The sequence below is a fragment of the Sus scrofa genome, chromosome 12 (genome assembly GCF_054392235.1).
Source record: "Sus scrofa isolate SSC_HxYL_T2T_F1_AM1 chromosome 12, Sscrofa_HxYL_maternal_Yorkshire_Landrace_v2.0, whole genome shotgun sequence".
Lineage (NCBI taxonomy): Eukaryota > Metazoa > Chordata > Mammalia > Artiodactyla > Suidae > Sus > Sus scrofa.
In genome coordinates this window covers 41,774,867-41,790,312 of record NC_139394.1, presented here as the reverse complement: position 1 = coordinate 41,790,312, position 15,446 = coordinate 41,774,867, and the positions used below count along the sequence as shown (strand labels likewise).

The window sequence follows — 15,446 nt, the reverse complement described above, 5'->3', positions numbered from 1 at the left end:
TTAGAAGATGTTGTCAAGGCTAGGTCACTTGAAGTTCTCGTCGTGGTTCAGCGGAAACAAACCTGACTAGTATCTATGAGGATGCAGGTTCCATCCCTGGCCTAGTTCAGTGGGTTGAGGATCAGGCATTGCCATGAGCTAGGGTGTAGGTTGCAGACTCAGCCTGGATTTGGCATTGGTGTGACTGTGATATAGGCCAGCGGCTACAGCTCCAATTTGAACCCTAGCCTAGGAACCTCCATTTGCTGCGGGTGTGGCATAAAAAGACAAAAAAAAAAAAAAAAAAAAAAAAAGACTAGGTCACTTAAAGCAGCATAGGTCCTCAGAATTCAGTAGGCTAATAGCCTGGTTGCTATCATTTAAAATCTGTCGAGTGAATTTCCTTAAGGTTTTGATGCGGCTGATTATGGACTCCAATTCCACTGACAGTATGAAAATCGCTAAGTGGTCATAGTAGTGGAGTACAGATTTCTTGACCCATTGGGTTTGTACAATGGTAGATTGGTTGGGGTCCTCTTTAAATTGTTACATATATGACCTTGAGTCCAAGGGAGTCCTAGAGTACATCTTCCTAGCCATCCTGGTGGAAGCCAAGGCCATAAATCAGTACTCCAAATTCATTGAGTTCCATTAGCTATGACCCAGTGAATCTCCAAGTCATCTGACCCAGTCTGCTCCCTATCAGCCATTATCTCTAAGGGTAATAATATGTAGTCATTGCTCCTAAGGCACCCAGCCCAATTTCTTAGTGTTACTAGGCTAGGCTAATCATTCTTAGTATCATTGAATTGTTCCCAACATAGAGGAGCCTTGAAACACAAATGGCCAGAGCCTGTGATAACCACATAAATCCATTCCCCAAGTGTGGGAGGTTCCCATCTAATAAACAGGAGGTTTTGATTGAGACTTAGCTCATTGCTCATTGCTCTGAGTTTGAGTGACCCTAAAAGAAAATTCGTATTTATGGTCAGGGTCAGAGCAGGTATTATTAATTGGCCAGGTGAGACAATTCTACCCAGTAATAAAATAAATTTCCTAAGGGCTATTCAGTCAGAGCCTTGGAGAGAAGAAATCTATCAAGGTAACCCAGAAGTACTACACACAAGTAATTGGCCTCAAACCCAACAATTGGATTGATTTTTAAAATTAGCATAGGATTGTGCTCCTGATGGAAAAACATTTGATTCATATGGAAAGGTTCAAGAAGTTAAGAAAACATTATGAATCATCACACAAGTCAGGTCGAGCATCTTCAGCTGTCTACTTCTGATATTCTCATGCTGGTATAGTTTCTCCTCCATGTGAGAATGGTTTCGAGATGATTTTGTCTTTTGTCTTTTTGTTGTTGTTGTTGTTGTTGCTATTTCTTGGGCCGCTCCCGCGGCATATGGAGGTTCCCAGGCTAGGGGTTGAATCGGAGCTGTAGCCACCAGCCTACGCCAGAGCCACAGCAACGCGGGATCCGAGCCGCATCTGCAACCTACACCACAGCTCACGGCAACGCCGGATCGTTAACCCACTGAGCAAGGGCAGGAACCGAACCCGCGACCTCATGGTTCCTAGTCGGATTCGTTAACCACTGCGCCACGACGGGAACTCCTCGAGATGATTTTGACATGAGCAGTCCTTTCTGTAGACCAGTCCAATGCAGGGGCCCAGGTCAGCACTATGGTCTGAAAATCAGTAACTTGCATTTTTTAAAAATACAAGAGGAGTTCCCGTTGTGGCGCAGTGGAAACAAATCTAGACTAGGAACCATGTGGTTGTGGGTTCGATCCCTGGCCTCAGTCACTGGGTTAAGGATCTGGCATTGCCATGAGCTGTGGTGTAGGTTGCAGACGCGGCTCGGATCTGGCATTGCTGTGGCTCTTGTGTAGGCCGGCAGCTGTAGCTCTGATTCGACCCCTAAACTGGGAACTTCCTTATGCGGCAGGTGCAGCCCTAAAAAGCAAAAAATAAAAAATAAAAAAATAAAAATACAAGGTATTCAAAAATACTTAGGTATATGTACGCATACCTAAGATTAATGTATGTTATCTAAGTCTGTTACCTTTCAATAAAGTTTGCTAAAAAGAATCCATTGCAGACCACAGTTCTCCATTCGATCAGTGTCTAAAAGGGGCATCGGGTGTGTAAATATGTGCTCTTGTCCTAATTCTGTGACAGTGTAGAGCATTATTGTTATTGTGCTTGGTTTTGGATTGAATTTTCTATGTTGAGGTCAGATGCCTTTGGGAAGTCATCAGGATTTCAGAAACAACGTTTGTTTCTGAGGGCTCGATGACCTTCATGTGCTTTTAGAATTCTCTTAAAGCGCTTAGAAAGCTCTCCCACAACTTTTATAGCCTTCTCGCTGGGTGTATGAGTGTCTCGGCTGTTAAAATCTCCTTTTGCCTTAGATTGAGCTGTGAGATTCTAAACTTGTTCTCCCCCCCTTATGGTTTGGTATGTAATTTGCATATTTTCACCATGCGAAAGCTATTTTCTATGGTTGGAAAAGATTTTTTTCCTACAGTGTGAACAAATCATTCTTTGTTCTCCTTATTGTGCCTCCAAACTGGTACGTCCGGTTTATGCTCCAAACAACAAAAGTCTGTCATCAGAAATTAAAATGCCAGTAAGAACAAAGGCAGAGACCCATGAGGAGCTATTAGAGAGGGTTCCTCCCTGTTTGCTTCTCTCCCCATGTTACTGCAGTTGCCAGGAAGTTGGAACATTGCTGGGTACACGCCTTCCTTGTAGCTCTCCCGTTGTGTTTATTATTATTGTTGTTGTTGGTTTAAAAGGGACCTTAGAGTTCTCAGTAATTCTTGTCAGGAGCAGTCAAATCCTCATCTCAGAGACGCTTTGCTATTTTCAATGAACTCTTTTTCAGAAACCTAAAAATCACTCTGAAAGCCTTAAAAAATCTTAATCAGCTGTGACACTCATTTGAGAGCAACATCACCCGTGAACATACTGTAGATTTTTAGCGGCAATTGAAAACGGCAGCTAAAGCAGAGCCGTAAGGTCACATCCATTCTCTGTGTCCTGCCTGAAATGTGCACCTCTTATCTGCATACGCTGTATTAGCGCTGTCGCTGTTCTGGAATCAAATTCCAATGCAGAGTTTGCCTGTTTTGTTGGGAGAGTTCTGTCTTCTGGGAAGTTTGACTTTTGTGACTCGCTTAGGTTCCTTTAGAATTATGCTTCTAACCATCTTGATTTTGACATATTCACAAATTTCTCTAAATGATGACATGTTTCTTCCTTCTTCCTTCCCTTGTGTTATCACTAGAAATTCTAAGACCTTAACGTAGAGGTAGTGTGGGATGGGTAATGAATATGGGGATGCATTTTATAATCAACACTGATGTTTTCTCTTACCTGTTGGTGTATATTTCAAGAGGGATTTAGAGTAAAGCTCCTAATAGGATAGGACATTTAGGTTTGTTTTGAAACCTGTTATGCTCAAAAGCATGATGTATGCAGATTTCAAAATGTTTTTGTATGTCAAAATAAGCTCTTGTGTGTTAATTAAATCCATTGATAACACATGTTTATCATATTGTGAATATGCTAACACAGGTTTGTTTTATTCTTTATTATTTAGTGTAATTCAGTACATCAGCTCAGTTAAATATGATTAGACTTTTTTTTTTAAACTTTACAGACTTTTTTGATAGGACCAAAAAAGGTGAATGCTAGACCTGTGTCATCTGAAAATAATAGTACAGAGCAGTGGATTTTGTGTTAGGATATTATGATTTTGTGAGAAATATTTTTCATCACTCTAAATTATTATTTTGGGGGCAGTTTCTACAATATTTTATAATTTATTTCTCATTTTATTGTTATTGGAATATATGTACATTGAAGAAGAATAGCATTTATCCATTGCCCAGCCAACAATTTATTTTCAATGACTTGGCAGCTTTGGAGACAGCCAGTAATGCATCTATAGTGTAATTGGATTATGTTAGTGATACACCTTTCAGTGAAATTGTGTTTAAAAATAAAAAGATGGTGGTAATATTTAGATTTCAGAGAATGTGTGATTATTGCATTGAGTGAGAGATTGAACAAAATGACCCTTTAAGGATTTTTCTAAATTTAAATTCTGTTCTAAAAGAATGAAACAAAGATCTAACAGCTGCAGTATATAATGGCCATGGTATTTCATTTAGAAAATTAATAATGTTTACAGAGGAATTTGTAGAGAGGTAAATTCTTAGAGTTTGCTATCCTGAGTTTATAGCTTTTGTGTGTTCAATTTGTGATAGGTAGGGATACTATTGCATAGTTAGTGGAAAGAGCCTAGCATTCCTCATATCTTCTGTTCCCAAGTGCTATAGAACAATTTGCCATTGTGGCCAGTAAATACATTTTAATAGTTTTTATAAGGAAAATGAATGTGATGGCTCTTTGGGCATCACCATAGTTTAACATTTTTAAGAGACAAAAATATTTATAGTTTGCAGCTTTTATTCAGATAAATGAGAAGCTGAAGATCGAAAAAAGGAGTTAATATAAAAGGCAGCTCTAAGCAGATATGTAGCTTAATATTGGAAGATCGATAAGCCTTTTACTATATGTATATAGTATATGTATATATATGTGTGTGTGTGTATATATATATATACTGTTGATATTTTAAACTGATTTTTGGCAGGCAGGACAATTAAAAAAATACCATTAGCATATTTACTGTATTGAATGTTTATCATTATTACATTTGCTGTAGGTTCTTGGGTGGTTAGAACATGTTGTGTAATGTTTGCCTGTTTCCCTGTTTGATATTACACATTCCAACAAACACTTGACAGTTAAGAAAATGTATTGGGGAATTCCTGTTATGGAGAATCTAACTAGTATCCATGGGGTTGCGGGTTCAATCCCTGGCCTCACTCAGTGGGTTATGGATCTGGCGTTACCGTGAACTGTGGTGTAGGTTCGCAGACCTGGCTCAGATCCCATGTTGTGGCATATCTCTGATTCAACCCCTAGCCTGGGTACCTCCATTGCTACAGATGTGGCCCTAAAAAGCAAAAAAAAAAAAAAAGAGGAAAATGTACTGGGGACTTTCTTACCACTTAATGATAGTCTGGAAAGCTTTCCTTAACTAATTATAATTTATTCTGTTCAATATTTCAGTTAGTAGCAAATTGTTCTTTTGAAGCACTAATTTTGAAAAGCAGTCCTTTTCACACTTAAACACATATATTTATATAGTTGTTTTGGATTACTAGAATGCTATGCTCTTTATATCTGAGGGACAGATCTCATATAACTCATGAATGAATGGACATTCATACAGTGTTTAACCTATGTGTGTAATAAAACTGATGGCATTTAAAGACATATTTTTTATGTGTAAATACTGAAATTAGAAGCACCTTTATTGTTCCAGCTCATAAATGCAAAGCAATATAGGCTTAGAAGAGATGGGCAGAATGTGGAGATCAAAGGTACAAAGTCGCACTTACTTACGTACGATGAGTAAGTCAGGAGACCTAATATTCAGACATGATGACTGCAGTTAATAATAGTACTGTATTGACTACTGGAAAAATAGATTTCAGGTGCTCTTATCATACAAAAAAGGTAACTTGGAGGAGGTGACTGTTATAATCATTTCACCCTATATATGTACATCCAATCTTTGTGTTGCACTCCTTAAATGTATTTAATATTTCTTTAAATATATTTAGAAAAGAAAGTAAGTAATAAAGATGTACAGAGGTTTAATAATTTACTCAAGGAGGTTAACAGCTAGGCTTGCAGAACCTTAACTGGCACCAGGTCATTCATCTTCCACTGCAGGGGTCTACAATATGTTTTGTTTTTCTCATGTATAATAAATTTGCAAGTTTTTATACAAACTTGCAAGTACTACAACATTTAAGTTTGCTTTTCAGAATGCTAAGAGTATTTAATTTTTTCTTACATGGAAAACTGAATACCAGTAAAAAAAAATCATGGTTGCTTTGCTCTAAAATGGCCAAGACACTCATGTAAAGTAGATTTATAGTAGTTTCTTAAAGATAAAAATGATAGGCTTCCAGAACAGACCTTTTATTTTCCTATTCATATTAAGTGCATGCTTGGAGTTTTCCTATGGCACAGGGAGTTAAGGATCCAGTGTTGTCACTGCAGTGGCCCAAGTTTGATCCTAGGCTCGGGAACTTCCACGTGCTGTGGGAGTGGCCAAAAAAAAAAAAAAAAAAAAAGAGCATTCTCTTAGAATTTCCTAAAATTATGCATGATTAATTAATATTAATGTACTTAATATGTGTGATTAGCCTTAACTGTGTGTGTATATGCATGTGTATTTTCAGATGAAAAATTGTGGTAAAAATTTGGGAGATCTTGTTTCGTATAATAAATGTCCTGACCTGTGTTTTCATTTACTGAAATTTTTTTTTTTTTTTCTGTCTTCTTCTGCAGATCAGTGGGGAAGCACAGGAGCTTTTTTCTGTTCGACATGGCCCAATTCGAGCGGCCAGAATCTTGCCTGCTCCACAGTTTGGTGAGTGTAGCCTTTAAGAAGAAACAAATCATTCAGAAAGAGGTTTGTCTTTTATTGGTCTTGGACAACAGACAGCAAGAATGATAACTAAAGTCTGTTTTCCTCCAAGTGTCCATACCCCTTCCCCTCCTCCCTCCAAGATAAACTCTTAGTTCTGTCAGCTGAGATGGAAATAGGTAATCTTAACCAATTCAATATGGCCATTCACTCTCTGCTGTGGTTTTGATTTATCTTCCTCCTCTTTGATCTCCGTTGAGCCTCTGACTTTGCTGGCTCATTCTCGAAGCCCTCTTCTCTCTTGGTTTTCATGGCATCGCCCTTCCCAGATCTTTTCCTTGCTGACTGTGCTGCTTTTGTTAGGTTTCTGGTTTAGCTTTCTTCTGTGGGTACCCCGGCGTCTTTGCTCTTCTCAGTTATACTGAGAGCTTGGTTTTCACCATTATCTCGATGGTAGAGGAGTCTGTTGTCTGTACTTCCAGCTATGGCAGAAGTACAATTTTGGGCTTTGACCTTGGATCTCTGCTTGTAATAATGAAAACTCCTTAATGTTGTCTTTAAATATTATGTATTTCTAAAGATTTATACAGAAGTTGGGAAATCTTCTAATACGTCTTTCTGTAGTTAATTCTCTAAATTGGTGAGAATGATGTTTATGAAAACTTACTACCATGGGCATAAGTAATGTTAGGGATTAATATTGGCATTAAATCTGCTTAATTGAAATGGGAAAGGTGGAAATAAAAAGACAACAGTATCCTGCAGTGGCGTGGAGATTTGTCCTTGTCATCGAACTATGCGGGATATGTAGGTCTCAGCTCTGTCTCTCCTTAACACTCTGTCTCTGTTTATGGTTGTATTTGTGTGTTGGTGAAATTTTTGGAATAGCCAGCTTGCCAGCTTTCTCTTTGGGCGACTGGACTCAAGAAGAACTTTTTTACCAAATGACTTAGCTATGTCTTTGTTGCTTTTGTATGTCCTTCACAGAGGCAGATTTTTCTCCATTTCATTTATGAATTTTTTTCTTCATGCCAATTATTAATATTCAGCTTTTCTCGACATTTTTACTTTGTGCAGAAATACTTCATGAGAGAGTGTAAAACTTTAAAAGTTAATATTGCTTTAGTAGAATTTGAATATGTTTAATTTACTTTGTCTAATTAAAGATTTTCCCACTCACTATAGTTTTAAATGCACCATAATATACTTTTAATATGCTTTTTTTAGCTTTTAAATATAATTTCACAAAGCTAAATGACTTGTACAAATTACTCATGTGTTGCTTTTACTGCATTTAATTTTTTAGATTTGTTTTCAACAAAGTTATGCATGCAACTGATGACATAAAATTTGTAATGGAAAATAGAATACCCCATTCTTTTTCCCATTTTGCTTTTGCCCTCATTTGATGGAATAAGTCCTTTAGTAGCTTCCTAAAAAAGAATGTGTGATAGATCTTTTTTGTCTGAAAATGTCTTTATTCTTCCTTAATTTTTGTTTAATAATTTGGCCGGGTAACAAATATTTCTTTGTAAGTAATGTTACTTCAGAAATTTGAAGGTGTTGGGAGTTCCCATCATGGCTCAGTGGAAATGAATCCTTCTAGTTTCCATGAGGATGTAGGTTCAATCCCTGGCCTTGCTTGGTGGGTTGGGGATCTGGCATTGCCGTGAGCTGTGGTGTAGGTCACAGACAAGGCTCAGATCTGGCATTGCTATGGCTGTGGAGTAGCTGCATTGCTGTGGCTGTGGTGTAGGCCGGCAGCTACAGCTCCAATTCTGCCTCGAGCCTGGGAACTTCCATATGCTGCAGATGCGGCCACCCCCCAAAAAAAGCAAAAAAAAAAAGAAAGAAATTTGAAGGTATTGATCTAGTGTTATGGTTAAAGAATCTGAAGCCATTTTGATACCTTTTTCTTTGTGTATAGCTTGTTTTTTTTCCCTCTGGGAGTGAATAGAATGTTGGCTTTGTTCCCAGTGTTCTGAAACTTTTGCGGTGTTGTTTCTTGGTTCATACATTGTCCCAGGCGTCTTCAATGTAGAAATATGAGTAGTACATTTTTGAGAAAATTCCTTAAACTCATTTTTTGAAGTTTCCTATGTTCTCTCTTTCTGGTACTTGTATTATTTGGCTGTTATATTTGTGTTATAAAACACAAATGATCATCTCAATAGAAGTGGAAATACTTTTGGCAAAATATAATAGCTACTTGCGATTTTTAAAAAACCTTTAAGCAATCAAGAATAAAAGGAAACATCCTTAGTATGCTAAAGCTAATCTATAAGAAAGTCTACAGCCAACATCATAATCGGTAGTAAAATATTACTTTCCTATTGAGTTTGAGATGGATCCTAACTTCTGTTTACCCTGGAATTCAGGTCCTAGCCATTTAAATATGCCAAGAGAAATAAATAAAAGGTCTAAGTATTAGAATGAGAGTTGTAGAATTGTCTTTATAGGTAATTTGATTGTATATGTAATAAATACAAAACAATCTACAAACTTTTAGAATTAATAAGTCATTGTAAGAGGTATTACCTACCAGGTTCATTAGATCTTTGGTGAACTGATGCACTCTTTGTCCAGCATTGTTTTCAGCCATCACCAGTACTGTCTTCTCTCCACTTTCCTTGTCCCAACAACACTAGGTCCTTTGTGATTTTTTTGTTGAATGTTCATTTCCTTGCATGATCCATTTTTTTTTTTTTCTTTTTTGGCCACCCCTCGGCGTGTGGAGTTCCCAGGCCCGGGATCAGGTCTGAGCCACAGTTGTGACCTACGCTGCAGCTGCGGCAACACTAGATCCTTTAACCCACTGTGCCAGGCCAGGGATCAAACCTATGTGAAAGTGCCGAATCCTAATCACTAGGCCACCAGGAAACTCCCAAGTCCCCTTTCTGTAGGTGTTTTCTGTGCAAAGTCTGTCTTTTAGGTAAAAGTGAAAAACTGAAGGATTTGGATGTCCTTTTACTGCACAGAAGGTCGTTATTTAATGGACATTTACTCACATCAGCACAGTTTGTGCTTCCCCATTTCCTCATGGTTACTAACAGTAATTGATTACTTTTCTAATGAACCTATACCTGCTTTAGAATTTTTTTCAGTGTAGTATTCCATAAAGCTATAACCAAGCAATTGGTATTCTCATATCAGATAAAAGCTGTTATTTATTATCTTTCACATCTGTCTTTTTAGAATTTAATTCCAAATAAATTCTTGTTATTCATTATTCTCAGTAGCCATAGTTGTTTTTAGTAACTCAGTACTGCATTTGTACAATAAAATACAGCAATATGTGTGACTTAATATACAAATAAAAATTTTATATGGTTATAGATTTTGTGCTAGTAATGTTTATTTCCAAGGTGTGGGATCAGAGGACACATTGACTTTAATACGTTTTCAATTTCTTAAGACCATATAATTCTAAGCAGTTAAGATATTCAGTATAAAAGTTCAAGGAATACTGAAATGTAGAAAGTGGACTCTCACATGATCCTGTGTTATTAGAGATAAGCCCAGGTGATCTTTTTACTTTCCTTTTTTTCTTTACTCAGATACTAAGCATGTATTAATGGTTTAGAGTATGAATATCCTGTTGTATTTTTTCCCTAAAGTATTCATACATGCAGTAAATTAATATGTAGTATTATGTCCAAGACCTAATTCAAGTTCTTTATGTATATTATATGTATTTGCTCATGGATGTATGTGTATGTAGGTTTTTTCAAAAGTTTATCTGGAGTTCCTGTTGTGGCGAAGTGGTTAATGAATCCGGCTAAGAACCATGAGGTTGCGGGTTTGATCCCTGGCCTTGCTCAGTGGGTTAATGATCTGGTGCTGCCGTGAGCTGTGGTGTAGGTTGCAGATGTGGCTCGGATCCCTCATTGCTGTGGCTCTGGCATAGGCCGGTGGCTACAGCTCCAATTGGACTCCTAGCCTGGGAACCTCCATATGCCATGGGAGTGGTCCTAGAAAAGGCGAAAAGACAAAAAAAAAAAAAAAAAAAAAAGTTTGTCTGATGAACATCTTTCCATTTCAAAACTTCTTTCGACTTTGCTAAAAATTGTCACTCCATTGTATGAATATTTATACTTATTTTAACCTTTTCCTTTAACAGGTTATGTTGTCATATACTTCTTTATATGTACATTTCAAAAATACATAAGGAGGAGTTCCCGTCATGGCTTAGTGGTTAACAAACCTGACTACTATCTATGAGGACGCGAGTTTGATCCCTAGCCTCACTCAGTGGGTTAAGGATCTGGCATTGCCATGAGCTGCAGTGTAGGCTGCAGACAGGTCTTGGATCTGGTGTTGCTGTGGCTGTGGTGTAGGCTGGCGCCTACAGCTCTGATTTGACCCCCAGTCAAGGGGGGTGGCCCTAAGAAGCTGAAAGCCAAAAAAAATCCCAACCAACCAACCAAAACTACACAAGAAATTATTTTTATGATAAGTCCTAGAAGAGAAATTATTTGGTAAAAGTATATATATATGTATAGTTTTGATACATATTATAAAATTGCTTCTCAGAGAGAGTATGCTGTCATTTATACATGAAAGTTCCTTTTTTCCCATTTCTGTCCTCTACTGCTACTATGAGTCTTTTCAGTCTTTGCCTTTATGATGGAGAAAAATCCTATTCTTTGGCAAGTTTTCTGACTTGGGCCTGGGATTGAATCTGAGCCATGGCTTCGACCTATGTTGCAAAAGAGGCAGCGCTGGCTCCTTTAGCCCACTGTGCTAGGCTGGGAATTGAACCTGCACCTCTGCAGTGACCCAAGCCATTACAGTTGCATTATGTTTTTTTTCTTCCTTTTTTGCCTTTTTTGGCCACCCTGTGGCATATGGAGTTCTTGGGCCAAGGATTGAATATAAGCTGGAATTGCAACCTATTTCAGTTTGCAGCAAGGCCAGATCCTTAATCCACTGTGCTGGGCCAGGGATTGAACCTGCAGTCAGAACTTCTGCAGTCAGATTCTTAACGAATTCTGCCACAGGGGAAATGCCTGAAAAAGAATCTGCTTATTTTTGCTGTTTATTCAAATAATACCATGCTTGTTTGTGCTCTTCGCTCTTCTCTTATTGATTTCAGTTCTTTACTAGATTATTATTAGTGATACATTATTATGAGTATGTGTCCTATAGACTTCCTATATAGTTTTCAACTTGTTATTTAGTGAACCTGTCAGTTTTTTTCTTTATATGTCTTTAGTTTCACACAAAGAAAATCTTTGTATGTTTTACTATGTCTAATTTTATTTTATTTTATTTTATTTTATTTTATTTTATTTTATTTTGTCTTTTTAGGACTACACCTGAGGCATGTGGAAGTTCCCAGGCTGGGGTGGAATCAGAGCTGCAGCTGCTGGCCTACACCACAGCCTCAGCAATGCCAGATCCAAGGTACACCACAGCTCATGCCAACACTGGATCCTTAACCCACTGAGCGAGGCCAGGGATCCAACACATGACCTCATGGGTACTAGTCAGGTTCATTACTACTGAGCCACAATGGGAACTCCTACCATGTTTACCATGTCTAATTTTCTTTCTTCCTTTTTTTTTTTTCTTTTTTTGTCTTTTTGTCTTTTCTAGGGCCACTCCCATGGCATATGGAGGTTCCCAGGCCAGAGGTCTAATCAGAGTTGTAGCTGCTGGCCTATACCAGAGCCACAGCAACAGCAGATCTGAGCCGCGTCTGCAACCTACATCACACTCATGGCAACGCTGGATCCTTAACCCACTGAGCAAGGCCAGGGATTGAACCTGCAACCTCATGGTTCCTAGTCGGATTCGTGAACCACTGCCCCACGATGGGAACTCCTCTTTTTTTTTTTTTTTTCAAGGTCCACACGCACAGCATATGGAAGTTCCCAGGCTAGGTAGGGATCAAATCAGAGCTGTAGCTGCCAGCCTATACCACAGCCACCACAATGCCAGATCTGAACCCCATCTTCAACCTACACCACAGCTCACGGTAACTAACCCACTGAATGAGGCCGGGGATCGAATTCACATCCTCATGGATGCTAATCAGATTTGTTTCCGCTATGGCACAACAGGAACTCCAGAAATGTCTCCTTTTTAATGGTCTTTCTCTTGCTATAATATGTTCCTTTGGAATCACAGGAATAGTGATTTATTAATCATTGCAGTCTATGTAATGCCTTGCAGAATATGTTGAATATATATGGGTGGTGCCCCCTCCCCTGCAAACTTCACAAATGAGAAATGAGAACTCTACTTTTGTATATCGTATTTATTAAAAATAGTTTATCAGTGACCAATTGGATAGTGCTGTTTTTTGACTCTAATAGAGCTTATTAGGAATTATATTAGCCCCGTGTTTATGCTGTTTCCTTATTCCTTATGGAGGAGACAATCATTTTGGCTCTCACGTGGACCAGATTTCTTGGAAACGCAGATTCAATCTTATTTGTTATCCTTAGGAGTTCAGTATACTGAGTACCTGTACTTTCTCCATATAAGAATGTTTTAGAGCAAATTTTTATAACCATAGGGCCTTTACTCTGAGAATAGACTGACTCTGCAGTTTCCTTAAGTGTCTATGAGCCAAATTCCTGGTGCTGGGAGTTCCTGTCGTGGCGCAGTGGTTAATGAATCCGACTAGGAACCATGAGGTTGCAGGTTCGATCCCTGGCCTTGCTCAATAGGTTGGGGATCCAGCGTTGCCGTGAGCTGTGGTGTAGGTTGCAGACGTGGCTCGGGTCCCGTGTTGCTGTGGCTCTGGCATAGGCCAGCGGCTGCAGCTCCAAGTAGACCCCTGGTCTGGGAACCTCCATATGCCACAGGAGCAGCCCAAGAAATGGCAAAAAGACAAAAAAAAAAAATTCCTGGTGCTTGTCTGAAACACTGGGTAGTGAACTTGGCTTATTCCTTCTAGATTGTTAGTACTTACTGCTGGAAAGGTACTTTTTTTTTTTTTTTTTCCTATGCAAGGAACTCAGAGTTTCACATCTTAAAATATTAAAAGGCTTAAAAAAACCTCCCAAGATCCAACTTATCTTTTCCTTGGAGTGTAATATCCAAGTATTTCCTGATGTTTATAATATTGTCAGCCTGCCCATGCAGTCAAAAATTCTATTTGTTGCTACCTTTTTATGAAATGAATGGCTTATTTATTTTCTAGATACAAATATGAGCTGAACACTTTTAGAGATGTTAAACTTTTCACATTGGCTTTTTCTTTTGGTACGTTTTCAAATAGAGTGTACTTTCTATGTGTTGAGTTTTCATTATTCTTCTCAACATACAAGCTCCCTCTTTCATCCTTTTCAAACAACTTAAATGTGGTTTTATCCAGTTCAGAGAAGAGGTGTTTAATTTGTTCAGTTATATCAACTCAGAAATTTTTATTTCCTTTTCCAAAAAGGTTTGCCATAATTTTTTTTTGCTGTAAAATTTTAATAACTATGGTTTAACAAGTAAATCCTATAAACACACACACACACACACACACACACACTCACACATTCATAGTGTGTTCATCCAAAACACTAGCAACCTTCTAAAAGTAGGCCAACTGACATTTGCTTACAGTCATCACCAGTATTTTGCAGAAAGGAAACAGGCTTATCGACATTTTAAATGACCAAACTATGAGATTTAGGGCTTCCCTAATGTTTTCTGCTCTAATTACTTCTCAGTTTGCTTTGTGTGTGTGTGTGTTTTCGTAACACCTAGGCCTTATTATCATTGGGACCTTTACCACTTGGGGTCATATAGATTTTTGCAAAATTTTGCTAAGCCTGTGATTTAGGTAAATTATAACTTGGGAACCTACATTCTGCCCACTTTAAATTTCCTTAATATTTTTGATCAGAGAAACAGTGTTTCCTGTGGAGGATGTTTGTTTAAGAAGTGCTACTTTTTACATATTTTAGTTTTGGGGGTTGTCCTGCTTCTGAATTAGAGACATTGATCTAAGAATATTCTCAGTTTATTCCTATTCGATCTCTTTGGTTGGGGACTTTTCCTATGAAGTTTATAGTGAGAGGGACTATACTGCACCGAACAGAGAGGAAGTAAATTGATGAATCAAGTGTATAATATTGCTTGATGTTTCTCAGATGAACTTCTAGGTTGATTGTAAACGTTAGCAACACTTTACCACTCTTCTGTAAGGTGAATCCCATTACCCTGTTTTACAGGTGAGAAGATTTAAAGCGTTACGAGGTTAGGTGACTGGCATAAAGACACATAGTTGATAAGTGATCCAGCTGGAGTTTGAACTGTAAAGCTTGTGCCTTAATCACTGAGGCCTCACTGTCTCCCATTGTATGATTTTTCCATTATCACAGGGAAACCCTTTTACCAAATCCAGGGGTTTCTAGGCTATGTCTCTGGCAACAGGAATCAAACAGTTGTGTATTCATTGAAATAAGTATAAATAGCTCTATTTCTCTACAGTTTCATCCATTTTGGAGGTCTAAAATATCTTCAGTTGTGTCTTCATTGTATTTGAAGCTGTTGGTTGTTTAGTCCAAGGGTGAAGAGCAGTGAAAATGTCAATATCAGGACCAATATATAGGAAAGCGATTATCTTTCACAAGTACATTTAAAGTTTTCAGCTGTCAAGATAAAGTATGTTACAAAGACAGCTGTAATCTATTCCAGTTTCGCTCCCCCTAAATTAAATCAGCCTTTTAAAAGAAATGTTGGTTCCCTTTTACAGCACTTGGTATAAACTATTAAAAGTACATCAAAAGGGTTAGTGACAGATATCTCCAATCAGATAAAAACAAAGGTGTAACATGAAGCAACTAAATTACATGTGAGCTTAATGATTCTGACCCAAATAAACAGACTTGTAATGGAGATGCTGATTGTTATCAGTCTAGCTTAAATGCTCTTTTACTGTGGAGCCGTAAAGAAGATTGTAGGTGTCTTAGTGAATCGGACAAATTGTGGTTGTGGA

At 38.0% G+C, this 15,446-nt stretch overlaps 1 protein-coding gene across 26 annotated transcripts in view; it reads left to right on the top strand.

Annotated features, from left to right (window-relative positions):
- The window catches only part of BCAS3 (BCAS3 microtubule associated cell migration factor), a 580,731-nt gene that overhangs the window by 50,545 nt on the left and 514,740 nt on the right, over positions 1-15,446 (top strand). For all 26 annotated transcript variants that reach the window (XR_014821299.1, XR_014821300.1, XR_014821301.1 and 23 more), the window contains exon 6: positions 6,427-6,508. Coding sequence is in view for 21 of the 26 variants with exons in the window: in XM_084985051.1 (XP_084841177.1) it covers positions 6,427-6,508 (82 nt within the window). In the remaining 5 variants the exon portion in view is untranslated. The remainder of the gene's footprint in view (positions 1-6,426; positions 6,509-15,446) is intronic.